Genomic DNA, 21,584 nt, shown 5'->3' with positions numbered 1-21,584 from the left:
ATACTGCCTCTAAGATGGCATATTTTCGAAGAAAGTCCATGCATTTTTCAACAAGAATGCAAAACCACATTCTGCACACATTACAAATGCATGGTTGCAGAAGAAGAGGGTATAGGCATTGGACTGGCCTATCTTGAGTCCTGAAGTGTCCGTAGTAGAGAATATGTGGAGAATACTGAAATGAAAAATTCAATGATGACTGTACTGTTGCACACTTTAAAGACGCATTTGCAAGAGAAATGGGACAAAATAACAACTGAAATGTTTCACCCATTAATACGCCGCAAAAAAGGTGTGTCTAAAAATAAGATACAAACACTAAATCCCAGGGAAATGATCTTGCTACAAGGAAAGATAATTTCATTTGACAAGATGTCTTGAAATATGATTGTTAAATCTAGAAATAAGCATGTCAAATACTTAAAGTAAGAAATTATCTCTTAAAACGAGATAAATTTTCTAACACTTAAAAATCTGTTTTTTTTTATCTTGGTAGCAACCAAATCATTTGCAGTGTTCCCTCAATGCTAAAATGTCTAAGTGTTGTGAGAAAGAATGTCAACATTGTAAAGTGATAAATGGTTCAGCATCCCAACTTTGCGATGTGTTGCACGCCTTAAATAAAGAAATGGCTGCATGTTAACAAATTAAGTTAACCACACAAAACAAAAAATATTTTGGGTTCATACTATCTGCAATGAAATAAAAATCAAAGTAAATGTAGGATTCACTGCTGTGTTTTTTTGTTTGCATTTTCCATACTGTCCCAACTTTTCTGACTTAGGGTTATAGCTAATCAGTAGATCAACAATTTAGCACAATCTGACCCCTTTAATCACAGATGTTTATGTGTTTATCCATGTGTGTGTTAACAGAAAAGAACTTGCACTAAAAGTGAAAGAACAGATTTGGATGAGCAGATTTATAGTTTGGGTTGCAGACTGTGTGTTTGACACCACATCTACAGTACATTAGTGATAAAAAAAAAAGTAAAGGTAATCACTAAAGGAGATAGAGCAGTTTGGCCCTGCTTGCTCACATCAGCAGTTGTTTGAGCATGTGCGCGCACACACGCACGCACACTTGTTGCTTTTACACTTCATGGGAAATCCAGAAAGCTTTGCCAGCACCAGCAGATGTTCCTAACACAAAAGCATCTTGTAAACACCAAGAAATGTAGTACAGACTAATGTCGTGCACCCCCACACCCACCACACACACACACACACACACACACACACACACACACACACACACAGCGCCAAAATATGACATGTACTAAAATTACACACTGTGCTTTCAAAGATAATAAAAGCTTTTTATTTTCAAATAATTGAGTTTTTGAGTGTTTAACCCTCACTACTAAATGAAGGTGGTCTTCCATTGCCAATTTCTGGTGACTGATTGGTTACTGATTTGACAAATAAAAACAAAACAATTGTAAACTCAATCTTTGATCATGTATCCGCATTTTCAAGGACCACAATGGAAATAAGTGCTTGCACTTTGTTGTGTTAATCCTTTTGTTATCATGTATTATCATGTTATCATGTATCATATATTGGCCTCTCTTCATTGGCTTCCTGTTAATTCTAGAATAGAATTTAAAATTCTTCTTCTTACTTATAAAGTTTTGAATAATCAGGTCCCATCTTATCTTAGGGACCTCATAGTACCATATTACCCCAATAGAGCGCTTCGCTCTCAGACTGCAGGCTTACTTGTAGTTCCTGGGTTTTTAAAAGTAGAATGGGAGGCAGAGCCTTCAGCTTTCAGGCTCCTCTCCTGTGGAACCAGCTCCCAATTCGGATCAGGGAGACAGACACCCTCTCTACTTTTAAGATTAGGCTTAAAACTTTCCTTTTTGCTAAAGCTTATAGTTAGGGCTGGATCGGGTGACCCTGAACCATCCCTTAGTTATGCTGTTATAGACTTAGACTGCTGGGGGGTTCCCATGATGCACTGAGTGTTTCTTCCTCTTTTTGCTCTGTATGCACCACTCTGCATTTAATTATTAGTGATTGATCTCTGCTCTCTTCCACAGCATGTCTTTTTCCTGATTCTCTCCCCTCAGCCCCAACCAGTCCCAGCAGAAGACTGCCCCTCCCTGAGCCTGGTTCTGCTGGAGGTTTCTTCCTGTTAAATGGGAGTTTTTCCTTCCCACTGTCGCCAAGTGCTTGCTCACAGGGGGTCGTTTTGACCGTTGGGGTTTTTCCTGTAATTATTGTATGGCTTTTGCCTTACAATATAAAGCGCCTTGGGGCAACTGTTTGTTGTGATTTGACGCTATATAAATAAAATTGATTTGATTTGATTTGATGCAATTGTATCTGTACCCTGCGATAGACTGGTGCCCTGTCCAGGGTGTACCCCGCCTCACGCAAATTTGCAGGGAGGTGAGCAAGAACCTAATGGTCACTCTGTCAGAGCTCCAGCATTCCTTTGTGGAGAGAGGAGAACCTTCTAGAAGGACAACCATCTCTCCAGCAATCCACCAGTCAGGCCTGTATGGTAGAGTGGCCAGACAGAAGCCACTCCTTAGTAAAAGGCACATGAAGGACTCTCAGACAATGAATGCCAGGCATCATGTTTGGAGGGAACAAGGCACCATCCCAACAGTGAAGCATGGTGGTGGCAGCATCATGCTATGGGGATGTTTTTCAGTGGCAGGAACTGGGAGACTAGTCAGGATTGAGGGAAAGATGAATGCAGCAATAGACATCCTGGATGAAAACCTGCTCCAGAGCGCTCTTGACCTCAGACTGGGGTGATGGTGCATCTTTCAGCAGGACACTGACCCTAACCACACAGCCAAGATATCAAAGGAGTGGCTTCAGGACAACTCTGTGAATGTCCTTGAGTGGCCGAGCCAGAGCCCAGACCTGAATCTGATTGAACATCTCTGGAGAGAGCTGGAAATGGGTGTTCACCGATCCCCATTCAACCTGATGGAGCTTGAGACTGCTGCAAAGAGAAAACTGCCCAAAGATAGGTGCACCAAGCTTGTGGCATCATCTTCAAGAAGACCTGACGCCTGTAATTGCTGCCAAAGAAGCATCAACAAAGTATTCAGCAATTTGTGTGAATACTTATGTATATGTGATTTCTTAGTTTTATTTTTAATAAATTGCAAAAATTTCAAAAGAACACTTTTTCAGGTTGTCATTATGGGGTGTTGTGAGTAACATTTTTTGGGAAAAAATTAATTACTGTATTTTGGAATAAGGCTTTAACATAACAAAATGTGGAAAAAGTGAAGCGCTGTAAATACGGATGGACTGTACACTTAATTTATCACATTATTAGTTTCATTAGCATAAACTTTGATATCTGCACCCAGTTGGTGCCCCACTCTGCAAGTGGAGCCCCAGGTGCCTGCCTAGTTTGCCAATGAACAAAGCCGGGCCTGTGTTGGCCTGCTCCTCCCAGGTCTTTACATTGGCTTCTACTACACTTGGTATGTCAGTGAAGGTTGACTCCGAAATTGCCCTTAAAGAATTCATTTTCAACTCTATTGGGACAAAATGTGATACAAACTTAGGTGGATTCCAGAAATGCCCTGACAAAGTCAGCCACAGGACAGTCATTTATGCAAAGGTCATGGGTGGGTGCAAACGTCAGGCTTGCCAAAGCCCTGACAGTCTCCATGCCCACTGTTACCTAGTTTACATGGAAAATGTAGGGTGGCTATAACTTTTGACCAAATAGAAAGCTGTAATGAGCTCATTAAATTATTTTCAATTGTAGCATTTGTAATTTTACCTTTTAGAGAGATGAAGATATTTCAAATGCAGTGGCTTAGTGGTTAGCACTGTTGCGTCACAACAAAAAGGTCATGGGATGGATTCCCACCTGTGGCCTTTCTTTGTTGTTCTCATGTTTGTGCAGATTCCCTCCGGGTGCTCCAGCTTCCTCCCACATCCAAAGACATGCAGGTTAGGTGGATTGGAAACGTTAAATTGTTGATAAGTGTTTGTGTGCGTGTGAATGTGTTTGTCTGTCTACATGTGGCCCTGAAAACATTTTAACCTAAAAACCAAAAGCAGCTGAGGAAAAATATTCCCTCCAGCTTTTTGTAAAATACCATTCACTCGCCGCTAGAGGGAGCCAATGTAGGCTGCTGAGCGTTGATGCGCTCCGGTGATACACCGGTACACCGCCCCCAGCATGCCACACTGCACGAACCGCGTGTTCATCAGCAGCACTGCCTCACAATAAAATCCCAGCCTGATACGAGCAGATCTGCTAAAAAAAATTCTAATCATCAAAACTGGAGACTACTTCTACAACCAGGAGATCCACAGGTAAGCTGCCAACTCTACACCAGGACAAAACGCACACAGCGCACAGATAACCATGAAAAAAAACAACAGCACGCACTGCAGAGCTGTTCATCTGAACGAGTCAAAGTGGATCTGGTCCAAATTCTTTTTTATCCAAGGCTGGAACATTCTGGGAATTCCTTAAAAAAAAAAAAAAAAATCAGTCCTATTCATTAGACAGGTGTTTAACTGCAATGTTGAGGCTCGTGCACGACTGATCGACGCACTCGCTTTCCCGACGCGGGCTGGCACACTGGGGCATGTTTACGCACGCTCTTTACGCACTTTACGCGCTAATCCGTGTGGAGAAAAAGAAAAACACTCAGTGCACGTCGCGTCTTCAGCTGGAGCTGTGCCAACCTAAACAGCAGCGGGGAGATGTCAGGACTCGTTAAGCAATGCCATCAGTGATGTAATAACTGCTATTAAAACTTGTACAAAAAGAAATTCCTCTGCGCTCCATCCACTCGCTTCCCTGTGCGTGTCTTTGCAGTGCAGCTCTGAAGTTCAGTCGACATGCTGGGGTTGTGCGTGTGTCTTTGTGCGGTGGTCACGCACGTCGTGTCTCAGGATGCCGAGGAGCCGGTGTCCTATACAGTAAGTGGAGGTTGTTTTTTTATTTAAATATAGGGGCTGTCGGCGCCAGGCTGCGCGCTTTGCTGCGTACCTCTGGATGTAACTTGGTGATTTGTCCTTTACAGTGTACAGAGGGCTACGAGTACGACCCTGTCAGAGAGCAGTGCAGAGGTATCCTGTCAGCACTTCACCGCCTCTGCATGTGGCTTGAAGAAATTTGAAATCTGTTTTCTTTTTCCTGCAGATATCAATGAGTGCACCTTGTTAGATGATGCCTGTAAAGGCGGGATGCAGTGTATTAACCACTTTGGTGGCTACCTCTGCCTCCCAAAGAACGCGGTCATCTACACCAGTAATGGGGAGCAGGTGCCGCTGATGGATCCGGCTCCCCCGGTTCCACCAAGGGTCTCTCACACCAGCCGGACTGTCCGCTGTGCTCCGGGATTTACTGCAGATGAGCAGAACCTCTGTAGAGGTAAGGTCAGTTTCCTAGAAGCACAGTCAGGGTTGTGGACAGTTTTTTTTGTTTGTTTGTTTTTTTTTAGTGGGGGGTGAACATCATACAAGAGGAGCCCCATCTTTCACCTAGCATAAAGCCACACACACAGGTAACATAAATATTATTACTAGTTTCCACCTGCCATCCAACAGTTTTCAAGCCGAGCTGACACGCCTACCTGACAATCAAAACAAATTAATACCAATTTTCTTGGAATGAACCTCAGAAAAGATGCGAAAACCTGGTGGGGGGGGGAGGGGGGGGTGTAAAGAAAAAAGGTTGGGTACCACTGTTTTAAATCACTGGTCCACTGGGAGTATTAATGTAAAAATCAGGTGTGGCCTGACACAGAGCTGGCGTGTTCTTATCATCTGGTATTGGAGAACATTTGCATCACAGACCAGCAAGGTGGGTTCAAGGCACACGTTCACTCTGCTTCTACACAGGGGGATGTCCACACGATGCATCACAGAACCACGAAACTGAACTGAAACAATTTTGACAACAAACCAGATTTTATGACTAAATAGAAAGTGGATTCAGTTTTCACAAGCTGTTCAGAAATGGTTTCTGAACATTTAACGATGGTTTGAAGGGTAGATTGCTTATATTATACATCTTTAACATGTCTATCAATGCCGTGCTTTGATACAAAACACATTACAAAAATCACAAGCTCACTCAATCCATCTATGTCACGGTGCACAACAACACACACAGAAGGATATTTCCAATTAAAGACTAAATAGTTTTTTACTTACCTTAAAAAGTACTGCAGTCAGCAAATCTTGGTATTTTCGTTCATTTATTCAGAAATCTGTGTTTGAGGTCAAGCTGATATGCTAACCGAAACAGCACCTGGTGAGTGTAGCGCATGCCCATAGTCCATCCATCTTTACACATAGTGCCGTGTTTCTCAACCCTCTTCAGATGAAGCACCACTTAACCAATAAGAAAAATCTTGCAAATATCCAAAAATGATAAGTCTGCTTACCACTCCGTCAGAATATTACAAATGTCAACCTAAATGCTCATAAAAAGGTCAGCTATACTAGTGTCACAAAATGGGCCATTTAAATTCAAAGTTTCTGATTTACATATGCTTTGAGTTAATGAAAGTAAGACCAGCATATATGCTACTGTCTGTTAGACTTTGGAGTTGTTTTTAAACCATTTGAACAACACTTTTGAGTTATGATAGTAATTTAAAATGTGATATTCTATCAATATACTCATGCTCCACTAGGGGTCGCTCATAAACCACCAGTGGTCCGCGGACCACTCTTTTAGAAAGGCTGATATAATGGATGCAGCAGGTGTAAAATGAAGCAATATTCACATATGTGTTAATCCAGCTGGGATACTTCCAGTGTTATGTCTTTTTTTGCCACCTTGTTACATGCACTTGCCATGTCTATGCAGATTTGTTTCCTCACTAGAAAACGCCTCACCTCTGAGTGCATTCTTGGGATGCAATGTCCCAAGGTCTTGGTGCGATTGTGTCGTGGTAGGTGTCACTCCGATTGGTTGAATTTATGTTATACCCACAACATGACCTTGTCTGTGAAGACAATAAATCCAACCCCTTTGTGCCCAGATCCAACTTTTGCTCTCAGTTTATCGTGGACTTGGAGACCACAGATTTGCCTGTGCCACTCTTTATGTGCTGTTGTGAAGATCTTTCTATCCATCATAATGCTTCTTCAAAAGTTTCGAAAGTAACTTTTTAATTTGGAATAATTTTCTGAAGCAATTGCGTCATCTCATGTTTCAGATGTTTCAAAATGTGTTTCCTGAAGCAATTGTTTCTTTTCTTTTTAATTCATTCATTTTAAAGCAAGCATTTCATTTAGTGTTTCAAGTGATTTGAAACAGTGAATAGTTTGCTGGAACAGTTATTGGACATTGTTAAACAATGAATCATTTCTGAAGCAATTGTTTCATTTTGTATTCCAGGCATTCAGTAAAATGAATAAATTCCTAAATAATTTCTTTTACTGTTTTGAGAATTTCAACATAGTTGTTTTATGAAAGAAGTGTTTAATTTAATGGTTTAATGTTTAATAGTTTGAAACAGTGAATTGTGTTACAAAGTAATTGTTTCATTCCCTGCTTCATAAAAGTGAATTCTTTTGCGCAATATTTTATTAATTTTGTTTCAGTCCCACAGCAACGAATCACTTTCTAAAATAAAAGGTTCATTTGTTTCAAGCACTGCAACACAATATTCTGAAACAAGTGTTTGTTTTAGTTTTTTGGGTGTTAAAGCTGAATCGTTTTCTGAATAAATTATTTCATTTATGTTTGGAGCATGCTGAGAATGATCATTTTGTGATGAAATTGGTTCACCTACACTGAAAAAAGTGAAACACTGCACTTCATTCAAAGTACTTATTTACATTGGTCTTATGGAAAATTGTGGTTTCCAGTTTAAATCTGCTGGAATCACTTCACAAAATCATAAATATACACAGAGAGAAACTAAAAAAATTAGCTGTAACAAATTACATCATTTATTTAAAGTTGATCCAGAGTAGCATTTTTTTCAGTGTAGAGTCAAGCAGTGACTCATTGTTCAAACCAGATGGCTCATTTACTGTTTATAGAATTATACAATCCCAATTCCTTTTTGTGAAGCAGTAGGTTCAGTTGTTTCAAAGATTGAAAATCCACCACTAGTTGTACCTGTCCTCTCAGCTGTGAGATGCTACATGGTACAGTCATTTTGATGAGTCCTGGAAAAACCAGGCTACTTTTCTTCATCACATCAAGACTCTTTCTGTTGTCTCAGCAATAGTGAAACCCACAAGAGCAAAATACACTAACCCTAGAAATGGACCTAGAAGTCCAAACCAGATGTCTTCCACAGTCTCACTGTGGAGTTATCTTCAGTGACGTATGATAGCTGTCCAACACTTTGGCTTTGTAGACGTATCCTGTTAACAGTAGGGCTTTGTTGTTTTTGGCCAGATGAGGTGCTGTTGCCTGGAAAAATGAATCAGAATCAGACAACTTTATCTATCCCCGAGGGGCAGTTCTGTTCACAGTTACCCGCCTTATTGAACCGTTTGAATAATAGGGAATGAACAAAATAAATACAAGACTTTCCATAACAGCATACCAACAATTGCCCTCACCCGTCAGTTCCCACAGATAGCAAGATCAGCAATGATGATACAATAACTTTGACTCTAAAACAGTCAGAGTTACTGTATCAATGAGACACATGAGCTGAGCGTGGTTAATTACTGACTTTAGAGAGCATGAATCAACAAATTACTATCACTGGGTAAACTACACATAGCCACTAGATGTGCTAGTAGCTTCTCAGATGTCCTCACTGTGATGTCAAGTCTTCTAAAACTGATTTGGCTGCTCCCAGCATGATGTTTTTGGCCTCAGCTCAGGTTCTCCTGAAAACAAAAAAAATTTCTTGTTTGGGGTGTTGAGAATTTCTGCTTCAGGGACAAATCAACAAGGTTTTCATCACAGCACAGTCCACACTGTGTGCTCACACATTACACAAAGGCTGTACACCTATTGTAGACATTCACTGGCTTTGGACTAGCTTGGATTTTCGGCAAGCTGAACATGACTACGTGTAGGTGCGCTCCTGTGTGTGAAGCTCTTTGATCTCCACAAAAACACAGAGCGGTTTAAAGATTCACATTCTTTATCATCAGGTCAGGTCTGGCATGATGTGTTGGTTCCGTGCGCTGCCGCATTCACTACTATACTACAGGGCCCCTAGAGGACAATCAGTCAGGCAGACAACTAGCCCATCACACAAATAATATTCCATATATTATTTTATAGAGCATTCTGCCTTCTACTACACACTCATAGCAGAACCTTTTAATGATAACTAGCCAGAGTGTATCCAAAGAAATGTTGAATCACTCTGACTCTTTAAAATACACCTTATGATATCTAAGATGCATTTAGCATCTTTCAGCAACTTCATGACTGAGATTGTAAATTTTCAAAGATTTGTTGTTCATTTTTCTGTTGACAAAAGCTCACATTTACTGTTAATTCACTTTCAACGTCATAGCATTTTCACTTTTTTTTGTCAGCACTATCCATGCTAACATCCATTGTCATTGCTAATGCTAACTGACGCAATGCATTGCAAGTGTTGCATCAAGATCACATTTTAACCAATAGACTTGACACACAGGGATGCAAGTTAGCGTTCAGATTGGTCATTTTCACTTATCAAACTAAAACTTTACTTTATTGAAAACAAAAATTAAAAATGAAATAAAAGCAAAATTGAACCGAAACAACACAAAACATTAATAAATCTGGTTTTTACCGTATTTTATGCTAGTGTTCGTCCTCCAACAAGTTCGGATCACGAAGATCTGGTGGGTCATGCAGTGGTCCAAAATTGGGGGCTTTCTGTTCCTGGTGAGATATGGAAGAGATCCGGTAGGTGGAGATGGAAGAGGAGGTGTTTCAGGAATGAGGTCCTCAACTGCTTCATCTCAGGGAGCTTTGGTGGCTGCTCGCATATGTGATCTGCTCTAATGCTTTGATGCTTTTGTGCAGATCTGTTTCTTTGCCAGAAAACATCTCACTTCTGCCACTTACTCAGTCCACCATTGCAAAGCAATGCACCAGATTCAGGTGCACATTGTTCTTCAAGGCAATGACAGATGACAGTCTGATTGGTTTATTTTATTAGTTGGACATGCCCCAAATGCAATTGCACTGTGCACTTGAGACCGTGTGCTACATATCATGAAGAGAGGGCCTCTTGACTCAGAATGCACCTTTAGATGTCTATAATAAAAATTATGGATATTCAAGTGAAAATCTGCTGTTAAAAGTGGTTGTCTTAGATACCTTGGGCTGTTTGCACAGTAGTTAACAGCTAGCCTTGCCAGAAGGGAGGGAGAGTGTTGAGTGGTTGTGCGGTCACAACACTGCAGTGAAAGTAACAAATTTGATTTTCCACCTGGGGCAGTGATATATGTGTGGTGCTGTTCGTGTTTCCCTGAATTGAAATCCAATTAGGTTTTATTGCAGTGTAAAACATGGCAGCATATCAGTAAAGGTAACCACATAAGCTGGCACGGGTGTGAGACATAGTCATTCACTGGCATGTTGTTTCTAAACACAAACTATATGAAGAAAGGCGATTGTCAGTATTTTTCGTTTGAGACGTCAGTAGTTTTAACTGCTAGGAGTCTTGTGTCTTCATGTGGTGGATGTTTCTGTTGGTGGAGTGATATAATCTTTGTTTACATCAGTCTCTGGTTTCACTGTCATTATACCTTAAACTGAGCCAGTTGTTCTTGGACACAAAATTGTCTTTTCTTCCCTCCCCCCCTGCTGTGGCACAGTATTTTGCACGGCTACGTATCTTGCTAGCAAAGGAATTCCCATTAACCCTCAATGGGAAAAACCTCAAAGTATCAAATAGCGCTTACATCAGGGTGCGTCCTAACTCACCGCTCAGTGGAGGGAGCCCAGAGTGCAGAGTCAGGTAGGGCGACTCGGAACATGAAAGGCTGACACAGACGAATAACCACAGAAGTGCTGGAGTACTGACCGCACCAGGTTGGAACAACGTCACAGTTTGTTTTTGGTGACTTACTGCACTCTGAGGTGAATAGTGGAGGATCAGCTAAACGCTGCACAAAATGAAGCCAGTGTTCCATATTGTTTCTTTAAAAAAATGATTCGATCATACTCTGCCCTTTACAGTAAAAAGTAAATAAGTTAATTCCTGATTATTTGTTTCAGTTAAATATTTTGTTTAATTTTCACATATACTAATGTTTTGTAAATAGAGTACAAAGTGTAAGCCTGAACCCTTAACAAAGCGTCACCAGTGGCGGCTCCAGACTTTTTTCTTGGTGGGGTTGAGTGAGGGCCTGATTATTTGGTGAATGCAACAATGCTCAGCATGAGCGCATCCTCCTAGGCCTGACCTGAGGTGACAGAATTTGTAGTAAACACACTAGTATACATTTTAAAGTCTATTTTACATGGCTATTACATATACTGTTAATTCACACATACATATATTTGTTGTTTAAAACTCATAATCATTGTTCTGACAGGATACAAATGCAAATTTGAAAAATGTGGAAAAACATGCAGGCAAACAGTAAAAATAAAAACAAACAAACAAACAAAAAAATCCCCAAACTACACAGCTAACAACAAACAACACAGTCAGGATAGAGTCTGGTCTCCTATGTGTCGCACTGTTCTTCACATTTTCTGAATAGTGGACTGGTGATGTCTTGGTTCTCCTTTTGACCTCATACTGGTTCATGGTCAAAATGGAAGAAATTAAATAATAATTTTAAAATACATCTTGTATTTTGTGAGTGGCGAGAAGTTACTCATTTGAATCCATTGCAGTGCATAGACAGTATCGCATGGCTACTGTAGAAACTGGGATGGTGTAAGACCAGCTCAGTCACAAAGTGAGGCTGAAAACATAAGCATTTAAAATGATAAGTGTTTGTTTTGCAGGTAGGGTTGTAATTAACAATTATTTTCGTAATTTATTGATTTGTATAAAAAATGTATTAATGTAACAAATTTGTTTTTATTAGTCTGTTGATTACCTTCAGATTATGTTGTGAAAAGTGTAGGAACACGGACCCACAACAGGTGGCGCAAATGAACGGACAGTGGAATAAGCCGAAAATATAACAATGTTGTGAATGTGCACAACAGAGCAACAGACAACACAGTTGAGATCAACAGTCAAATTAGTCACAGTGATGTGTGAGCAGGCTCGAGGATAGAAGACGCCCGTCCAGAAAAGAGCCGGATCCCACACGCCTTCCACTCCACCGGATCTGAAGCAACCCTGGAGCCACCAAGCGCTGGGTCCCCAGGTGGCCACTGCCTCCGGCTGTCAGATCGGGTACTGCTGGCAGGAAGAACAGACAGGTTTTGGTGGGTGCGTGAACACCCAGCAGACAGTTCAGCATAAAGGTGGAAAGCACCTCCACCTCTCAATCACAATGTTTACGTGCAGATCCTGTTGGCAAAGTACGTAGCCTCCAACCGAGGAGCGGAGTACGCCAACTCCCCAAACACGACTACTCCGCACAAACAGGAACGTCTGCAAAAATACTAGCACACACAGAAGCAAGGACGTCACTAATGTGATACTTCAGGCTGAGCGGTTTACCTGTTCGGTAGACGATTTCTCGGCAGTGAGGTGAAGATGCTGCCCGGCTCTTATGGAGATGTGGATGATGATGATGAGTGACAGCTGGTGTTGTTGATGAGTGACAGCTGCCACTCCCGGTTGCTCCGGCGCGCTCTCGTGCCTGAAGCCCGCACTTCAGGCAGGGCGCCCTCTGGTGGTGGCCAGCAGTACCTCCTCTTCAGCGGCCCACACAACAGGACCCCCCCTCAACGGGCGCCTCCTGGCGCCCGACCAGGCTTGTCGGGTGACAGGCGTAGAAGTTGGCCAGGAGGGCCGGGTCCAGGATGAAGCTCCTCTTCACCCAGGAGCGCTCTTCGGGTCCATAACCCTCCCAGTCCACCAGATACTGGAACCCCCGCCCTTACGACGGACGTCCAGGAGCCGGCGAACTGTCCACGCGGGCTCCCCGTCGATGATCCAGGCAGGAGGCAGGACAGAAAAACACTCCCCGCGAGCCAGCCTCCGTTGTCTGTCATGTGATTTTACTTTGGCCCTGCTCGTGTCCATAGCTTCGTCAGCAGGGGGAGCTGTGGCTCCATGGAGCTCTCTGACTGTGGAGCGTGGGGACGGCGGCACCCTTTCGGACCCCGAAGGAAGAGGGACGGCTCGTGCCCGGCCACGCCCTTCGCCCCGCTCCCGACGGTGTTCTTCTAACCGGTTGTCCAACCGTATAACCAGGTCGACAAGCCCGTCAAAATCCCGCGGCTCATCCTTAGCCAGCAGGTGCTCCTTCAGGACCGGAGACAGTCCATTTACGAAAGCGGTGCGGAGTGCAACGTTATTCCAGCCGGACCTCGCAGCCGCGATGCGGAAGTCGACTGCATACTCGGCTGCACTCCGACGTCCCTGTCTCATAGACAGCAGCACGGTCGAAGCGGTCTCGCCCTTATTGGGATGATCAAACACTTGTTTAAACTCCCTCACAAACCCAGTATATGTCGTTAGGAGCCGTGAATTTTGCTCCCAGAGCGCCGTAGCCCAGGCGCGTGCCTCTCCTCGAAGCAAATTAATGACATAAGCCACCCGGCTAGCATCTGACACGTACATGACTGGACGTTGTGCAAAGACGAGCGAACACTGCATTAAGAAGTCCGCGCACGTCTCGACACAACGTCCGTACGGTTCCGGTGGGCTTATGTATGTTTCGGGGGATTGGGGGGGGGGGGTTCGTTGAATCACCACTGGAATGTCTGTATTTTGTGCTTGGTCGGCTGGAGGAGGTGCTGCAGCAGCTTCCACCTGGGTGGTGAGAGCCTCCATCCTCCGATTGAGTATGACATTCTGCTCAGTTACTAAATCCAACCGAGCAGTGAAGGCGGTTAAGATGTGCTGCAGCTCTCCTAACACGCCTCCTGCCGACGCCTGTGCACCCTGTGTTTCCAGTGGCGGTTCAAGCGATGGTTGACGCCCCTCGGATCCATGACGCTGGCCGAGAAATCCTGTTGTGAAAAGCGTAGGAACACGGACCCACAACAGGGGGCGCAAATGAACGGACAATGGAATAAGCCGAAAATATAACAATTTAATGTTGTGAATGTGCACAACAGAGCAACAGACAACACAATTGAGATCAACAGTCAAATTAGTCACAGTGATGTGTGAGCAGGGTCGAGGATAGAAGACGCCCGTCCAGAAAGAGCCGGATCCCACACGCCTTCCACTCCACCGGATCTGAAGCAACCCTGGAGCCACCAAGCGCTGGGTCCCCAGGTGGCCACTGCCTCCGGCTGTCAGATCGGGTACTGCTGGCAGGAAGAACAGATAGGTGATGGTGGGTGCGTGAACACCCAGCAAACAGTGGAAAGCACCTCCACCTCTCAATCACAATGTTTACGTGCAGATCCTGTTGGCAAAGTACGTAGCCTCCAACCGAGGAGCGGAGTACGCCAACTCCCCAAACACGACTCCGCACAAACAGGAACGTCTGCAAAAATACTAGTACACACAGAAGCAAGGACGTCACTAATGTGATACTTCAGGCTGAGCGGTTTACCTGTTCGGTAGACGATTTCTCGGCAGTGAGGTGAAGATGCTGCCCGGCTCTTATGGAGATGTGGATGATGATGATGAGTGACAGCTGGTGTTGTTGATGAGTGACAGCTGCCACTCCCGGTTGCTCCGGCGCCCTCTCGTGCCTGAAGCCCGCACTTCAGGCAGGGCGCCCTCTGGTGGTGGGCCAGCAGTACCTCCTCTTCAGCGGCCCACACAACAGATTAGTCAGTTATCATTTGGTGTACTAGTAAATCATGTCAACAACTTTTAACCGTGTATTGTATATATAAAAAGAAGCTGACATCAGAGAATTTGGACATTTAAAAAGACTCAAAACAATTAATCAATTACCAAAATAGTTGGTGTTTATGTTAACCGATTAATAATCAAATAATTGATTATTTGTTGCAGCAATATTTTCAGGGTGAGGTTTATGGTGGGAGCTACTGAAATTTTGGGGGGCGGGGGAGGTGACATATTAGACTTTGGCACCCTACTCAGAGAAACTGAACTTTACTGTATGTGTGACTGCTTTACCTCCCCCACCACTTACACACACATATGCTGTGTTTACCACCAGGAGATGCCTATAAGTAGCTTGTCGTAGTCTTGTTGACTCTTTTTCAACAGTGGTGAGGTCACTTCCTACCTGGAATGAAGGTCAGCCTTCAGAGGAGACACATTTGCATTTATGAGAGCTGTGTTTTTAGCCTCTAATTCTGGCCAAAGACTGATACATATCAGTTTTAGTCTTGAGTTTACATACTTCAGCTGCTGCCTTTTATTTTTCATCTGTAAATTAGACACTCATGCTGAAGTACAGAACATGAAAGGACATGCCACTCCTGTCTGGTACCTGTCTGGTTTCCTGAGGATATGTCGGCCACTTTACCACCTACACTCTCACTAATTTCTGCTAAGTTTGGACGCTCATCACCTGCAGCAAATTTCAATCTTCTATTTGGCCCTGTGCATACTTATCCGAACAGGACCAAGTGCATGCAGTAACAATTTTTCCATTGTGCACCACATTTGGGAAACATATATTGGAATCTCAGAGGTGTGTGTGTGTGTGTGTGTGTGTTTTCATTTGCTCTCACATTTTTGTGATGGTAGGAATTACTCACCACCTTGACAGATAAGTATCGGATCGAACAGCAAGGAGCAGGAATGCACGGAGCAGAGCGAGCAGAGAGTTGGCTGGTTGCACGGCACAACAGGGCTCAACTATTTGACCTTTTTTCAGCTCCACATGCTGCAGCATCCCGATCCACAAGATGTGTGAGGATATGCGGAAAACACTGACAGCTTTTCAGGAAATTCTTCAGATGTTATCTGTTGATGTTTGTTACTCCCAAACATCCACTGATGATAAGGAAACGGAACTCTGATATGGAAATGTTGCCACAGACTGGGAAGAATACTTAAATATGATAGAGACATATCAACATGTTTCTGCAGTGATTTTCTTTCTTTTTTCTTAACAGAAAGAACTGAGATCAAACACATAGGTTTGCCTTGATGCAAACTGGTAGGCTTTGTCGAGGGTAACTGATGGCACTGATACAACCTGAGGCACACCTTTGTACCTGTTGAACCCTCCTATTACCACCTAAGCTTATGTGTTCCACCTGTTCTCAGACTGATGATTTTCACCGTTCTACCTCAGTTGCTTGGAGCACTCACAGCTGTTTGCTCTTTGATTTTTGTCATGGAGTTCGGTTTGTGTTGTTGGTTTTCTTGGTTGTTTGGTGTTCATTTCTCACTGCTTTCTTCTTCTTGTGTTTACTAGCTCTTGGCACCCAACCTTATGGTGCAGTATAGCTAAATATTACACTAGTACAGAGGACAATAAGGGTCTTGTCTTTAGTCCTCTATGGTGTACCCTGCCTCTTGCCCGGTGACCGCTGAGATAAGCGCCAATCTCCCCTGTGACCCTTAAATGGAGTAAGTGAGTTTAGTATTTGAATGGATGAAGGTACTAAAAGGATGGACTATAATTGGTCCTGTGGGGAAAATGTGTCTCGGTGCTCTTAACGTTACAGAAAGTCTGGGTCTGTTAGTTGTTGGGTCTCAGTTTCAGCATTCAGAGCAGCACAGTGGGATATGGTGCTCCAATATAGAGATAGTGGTATGTGGCGCGTACTTCTTTTCAGTCCATTGAATCCAATGTTTACTGTTGTGTTAGGTCTGGCAGGACTGGTCATGGGCCCCTAAGCTGGCACGAAAATGGCAGAGCTGATTGCAGTGGCAGCATGTCGGTCCCGTTGTTGCTGCAGACTGTTGTCTCTCTTGTCTTGTCTGGTACTCCTTCAGTTGTTTATTTTCCTCACCTCACCCAATGTAACACCATGCATGGTGAGATCAGACAGGCGGTGTCTTGCCCCGACCCATCTGCTTTTCTCAACAACCACATCTGATGCCAAGTGGTGCACAGGTGTGCCACAGACCTGGTAGACATGCAGGTTGCTCCTCAGTGACAACTCTTGTGTCAAGTGGTGCCATCCGTTGACCAATGGTGTGGTTCCTTAATATGCCATCTGGTGATGTGCCACTGACCCGTGAGCTCCTCTGCCAAGGAAACACCACCAGCAAAAGCCCTTTTTAACAACATGCCCAGGTTGGGATGCAGTTTAACAACTGTTAAACAGTTAATGTTTAATCATTAAGCATGCTCCATGTTTACAGTGATTGATTTTTTTCCTGTCAGACAACGGCATCTGTAATTAAATCTCTTTTTATACAGAAGGGTGCAGTGCATGCTGCATAACGGCTTTGAAAATAGAATTCATATTGCAGCACAGACGTGCCTTTCCACACATTAAAAACGGACAGAAATCATAGTTTTCACCATTAGTACTACTAGAATTTTGAAGGTTATTTTATATTACACTACATCATGTATTCATTTGATGACGTGGCAAGGGCTTTGATCAGTAAATGGATCGGCCCTGTCCCTCTGATATCTGATTAGTAAATAACATCAATATCATGGCCCAATACAATACTGGATCGGATTGGGCCCACCTCTGCACTTCTCCTCTCTGCAACTATAATCCTCCCCTCCAGTCTTTGTACAGTGCTGCTCTTACAGGGCCCTGTTATTGCTGCTGACTTCTCTCGGCTGTCACATCAGCGATGGCAGTGGAGAGCGAGGGGAAGCAGCTTTGTCGTGCCTTCTGAGTGTTAAGTGCTTAATGTTGTATTATTCTCCCTGAGGTCGGTGCCTGTCCAACAGCCAGCTGCTTCCTCCTCTGATCTGGTTACACGTGTTGCTCTTTCCTTTACCTCATGATGGAAAGGGACACAGTGCTGCTATAAATCACCATTGCATACAGCTGGGTGACACTCACACACGCAATTACGAATGTATGTTTCTCACATTGCTGCACCCTCTTCTTCTCCTTACATGTTAATCCATTGGTATTTACGTACACCAGGGAGGTTGTGCATGTTGGTTGGAATATTTGCAGAAGGATGCAAAAGCAAATACACAGATCAAAAAAACTCAGTGAAGAGGGCAATTGTGATTTAGCAGCATATTCTCACTCGGATCTGTCAAACAGTGATACGTTCATTAGAGCCTCTTAGCGTAGGCATAGCAATAAGTCAGTCTTGAGTTTTCAGTGAAAAGACTCGAGTTATGATGTATTTCTTGTTAATTCTGCCAAAGAAGTTATGTGATTGCTGACGTGTCTTCATCTGTTTGTCACGCTGTCACTGAGATACATAGGTGGCTTTGGGTGGGGTGTAGCCCAGAAAAGTGGTACTTGCTATTCAAAATACTATGATCTGCATTCGCTGACTGATCCAGTCATATAGTGCCCCTGTTTCTTGTATAGTACAGTATAGTATAGATATTGTTTAGGCACCACACATCAAGGTCTGTAAGTGATCTTTCAGCATGCAGATATCAATTTGGTTTATTTTGTGTCTATCATATATCTACATGTTACGCCAAAGTGCTCCAAATGAGCAAGGCTCAACTTCACCCACTACCTGAGCAAGCACATTGCCAACAGTGGGAAAGAAAAACTCCCTCAGGTGACTTTTGATTATAGAAGAAACATCAAGCAGATCTGACTCAGTGAGGTGACCATCTGCTTTGGCCATACTAACAAAATAAAACAATGAAATAAAACAAAAACGCAACAAGGTATTGTCAAATATGCAGTAGAGTGTAATCCTCAGCCACTGAGTGTGTGTGCGTGCACGCGCACATCTGAAGAATGTCTGTGAAACACATTCATAGAGTTGTGGGGCATTAACATTAAACAAATGAAAAATGTAAATTGGAGGCAAAAACAAATTTTGGACAATATGACCCTTTAATATTGATATTACTTGTTTGAAGACCATGTGCATTTTCACATCTGCTCCTTTAATGCTAAAACCTGGATGATTCAAGCATTTTTACACAGTTTTAAGTGCATTGGAGTTGAACAATTGTTAACAGTTTTTAAAAAATATTAATTATATGACAAAAAAAATTCTCATGGTAGTTGGTCGCCAAGTGCTTGTTCACAGGGGGTCGTTTTGACCATTGGGGTTTTTACGTAATTATTGTATGGCCTTGCCTTACAATATAAAGCGCCTTGGGGCAACTGTTTGTTGTAATTTGGCGCTATATAAATAAAATTGATTGATTGATTGATAGTTGGTGAAACATTGGCACCGGCATTGTCATTCAATTTTGCAGTGGATATTTTCTGAGGGAACTGTGCCAAAAGGCAAAGCTCTTGATCTACTGGTCAGTCTTAGTTCCTACTCTCACCTGTGGTCATGAGTGTTGGGTCATGACTGAAAGAACTAGATCGCGGGTGGCTAGTGTCTCCCTTAGAGATAGGGTGAGAAGCTTTGTCATCTGTGAGGAGCTCAGAGTAGAGCTGCTGCTCCTTCATGTTGAAAGTAGCCAACTGAGGTGGTTCAGGCATCTGGTAAGGATGCACCATGGGTGCCTCCCTAGGGAGGTGTTCTAGGCACGTCCATCTGGGAGGAGACCCTGGGGAAGACGCAGGACTAGGTGGAGAGATTATATCTCCATACTGGCCAGGGAATGCCCTCTGTATCCCCCAGTTAGTGGGTGGTCAATGTGGCCGGGAAGGGAAGTCTGGGGTCCCCTGCTGGAGCTGTTGCCCCTGCGAACCGATCCCGGATTAGCAGTTGAAAATGAGTGATGAGAGCATTCTGATTTCCTTAAAAGTTTCTTTACTCCTCCAAGAATAAACTAAATATCTTTGATTGTGGACAAAACAAGGCAATTGAGGACATCATCATGGGCTTTGGGAAACACTGATCAACATTTTTGACCATTTTATGACTGTTTGTGGAACAAACAACTAATCAGTCAATCGAGAAAATAACTGACAGATTAATTAATAGTAAAATTGTTAGTTGCATATCTACATAAAAGGGCATGGCAAAAAGGATCCAGTTTAAAAAAAAAAAGCTGAAAAGGTTGTAAATTCAGTTACAAAGAATTGGTAATTTTTTTTTTTTAATTTTGTGGTGTAGCCTGGAATTGAGATGTACAGTTGATGTGTGAATCAGAATTTGAGGAATGCACTCCAAGTGCCCTTCTAGTTCCAGCATGTTTTTTGCATCCATGCTTGGATGTTTCATTGCTTTCGCAGCTTTGCTTGTGGAAGCAATGAAACCTTGGACTGGCGTGACGCTGAGCTATGGCGATTGGTGTTGTTCATAGTGAATAACAGAAGAGTCTCTGAGTGAGTGGAAGGATTAGTATCAGTTTGGAACAAAAAATCGGAATGTAACTGGCACGCTTGACGGATATACAACCAGTTTGCCCGACCTTTAGAAGAATGTGGAACAAACTCACAAATCAGTTGCTAAGTGTCAAAGTGACTAAAAGTTGAACAATGAGAGGAGAAGCCTGGGAGCGGAGTGAGCGCTACAGAGAATGGAAATGTTTCACAGAGCAAAATCATGTCAAATATACACAACGTGAAGTTTGTTTTCTGGTCGGTGCTTTTATTTGTGAGTTTAAGACCCAATGAAAGAACTTACGTTGCCAGCAGGGTTGATATTAAGGTGTGTGCAGTTTAGAAAAACCCAACACTCAGGGGCCAGTGTGTGACACGCTGATAATTTGACAGTGGGAATTTTACGGTCTATTAAGAACTCACATCTTGCCCCCCTGCTTTTCCAAAGAGCGAATTATCCAATAATCAGGGGGAAACAAAGATGCTGTCCAACAGCATGACGACTCCAACTGTTCTTTGGAATGGCTCCTGCTTTCCGTGCGGGTGATTCATTGAAACCAAGACTAAATGCTCTCAAGTGATAATTGCAACAAGTCCTATCATGTCAGTGTAAAAGCCGAGTGAATAACACATTGTTCTGGTTTCAAGCCAAATCATTTTTAATCTCCGTTTTGGACACATTTGTCAAAAACCCATTTACACCAAATGAACACACGCTCGGCTTGTAAAACACTGTGAAGTCTGTAAAAAGGCCACGCACCTCAACCAAGACACTCACACACACACACACACACACACATACATATACACACATTCTTTGAGCTGCCGCCATCCGTGTTACGCCCCCATCTCCCATGAGGCATTTAGAATTATCTTCCCTGAAAAGTTAGGAGTTTTAAACTCTGACATACATATGTGCACACAGCCGTAAATCCAACTTCCAATCTTAAAAAGCCATTTCAAAAGAAACAAAAAAAGCCTCCACCCTTTCCCCGCATTCTTTCCTTCCACATCTCCGTCAGCCTTATCATTCCCCATGTTGTGTTGCATCACACTCCTGTAATCAGTGTTAAATTAATGTCAAAAAGAATATCTGACCTCGGGGAACACAAACGCGCCTGCCCTCGTGCGCCTCATCACATTTGATGGCTTTGTTACAGTAAAACTAGTTTTTGCTGTGTAAACTACATGAACGTGCTGGATGCGGTGAGCTGTGAAACCTTTATGGGACCTTTGAGGCAGATTGTGTGAGACGTACGAACACTCACACACAAATATGCCCTCTT

General features: G+C 43.1%; 1 protein-coding gene across 5 annotated transcripts in view; it reads left to right on the top strand.

The window, feature by feature from the left end:
- The first annotated feature begins 4,154 nt into the window (after positions 1–4,154).
- The window catches only part of LOC117523238 (EGF-containing fibulin-like extracellular matrix protein 1), a 57,557-nt gene continuing 40,127 nt past the window's right edge, over positions 4,155–21,584 (top strand). For 2 of the 5 annotated variants that reach the window (XM_034184699.1, XM_034184695.1), the window contains exons 1-4: positions 4,155–4,304; positions 4,816–4,919; positions 5,024–5,069; positions 5,143–5,373. In XM_034184699.1, the coding sequence (XP_034040590.1) occupies positions 4,839–4,919; positions 5,024–5,069; positions 5,143–5,373 (358 nt within the window). In that variant the 5' untranslated portion in view covers positions 4,155–4,304; positions 4,816–4,838. Of the gene's footprint in view, positions 4,305–4,698; positions 4,920–5,023; positions 5,070–5,142; positions 5,374–21,584 lie in introns of those variants that run through there. The other 3 variants (XM_034184700.1, XM_034184698.1, XM_034184697.1) reach the window with 3 other exon arrangements.

This window comes from Thalassophryne amazonica, chromosome 13 (assembly GCF_902500255.1).
Source record: "Thalassophryne amazonica chromosome 13, fThaAma1.1, whole genome shotgun sequence".
Lineage (NCBI taxonomy): Eukaryota > Metazoa > Chordata > Actinopteri > Batrachoidiformes > Batrachoididae > Thalassophryne > Thalassophryne amazonica.
This window is presented reverse-complemented; position numbering and strand designations above follow the sequence as displayed.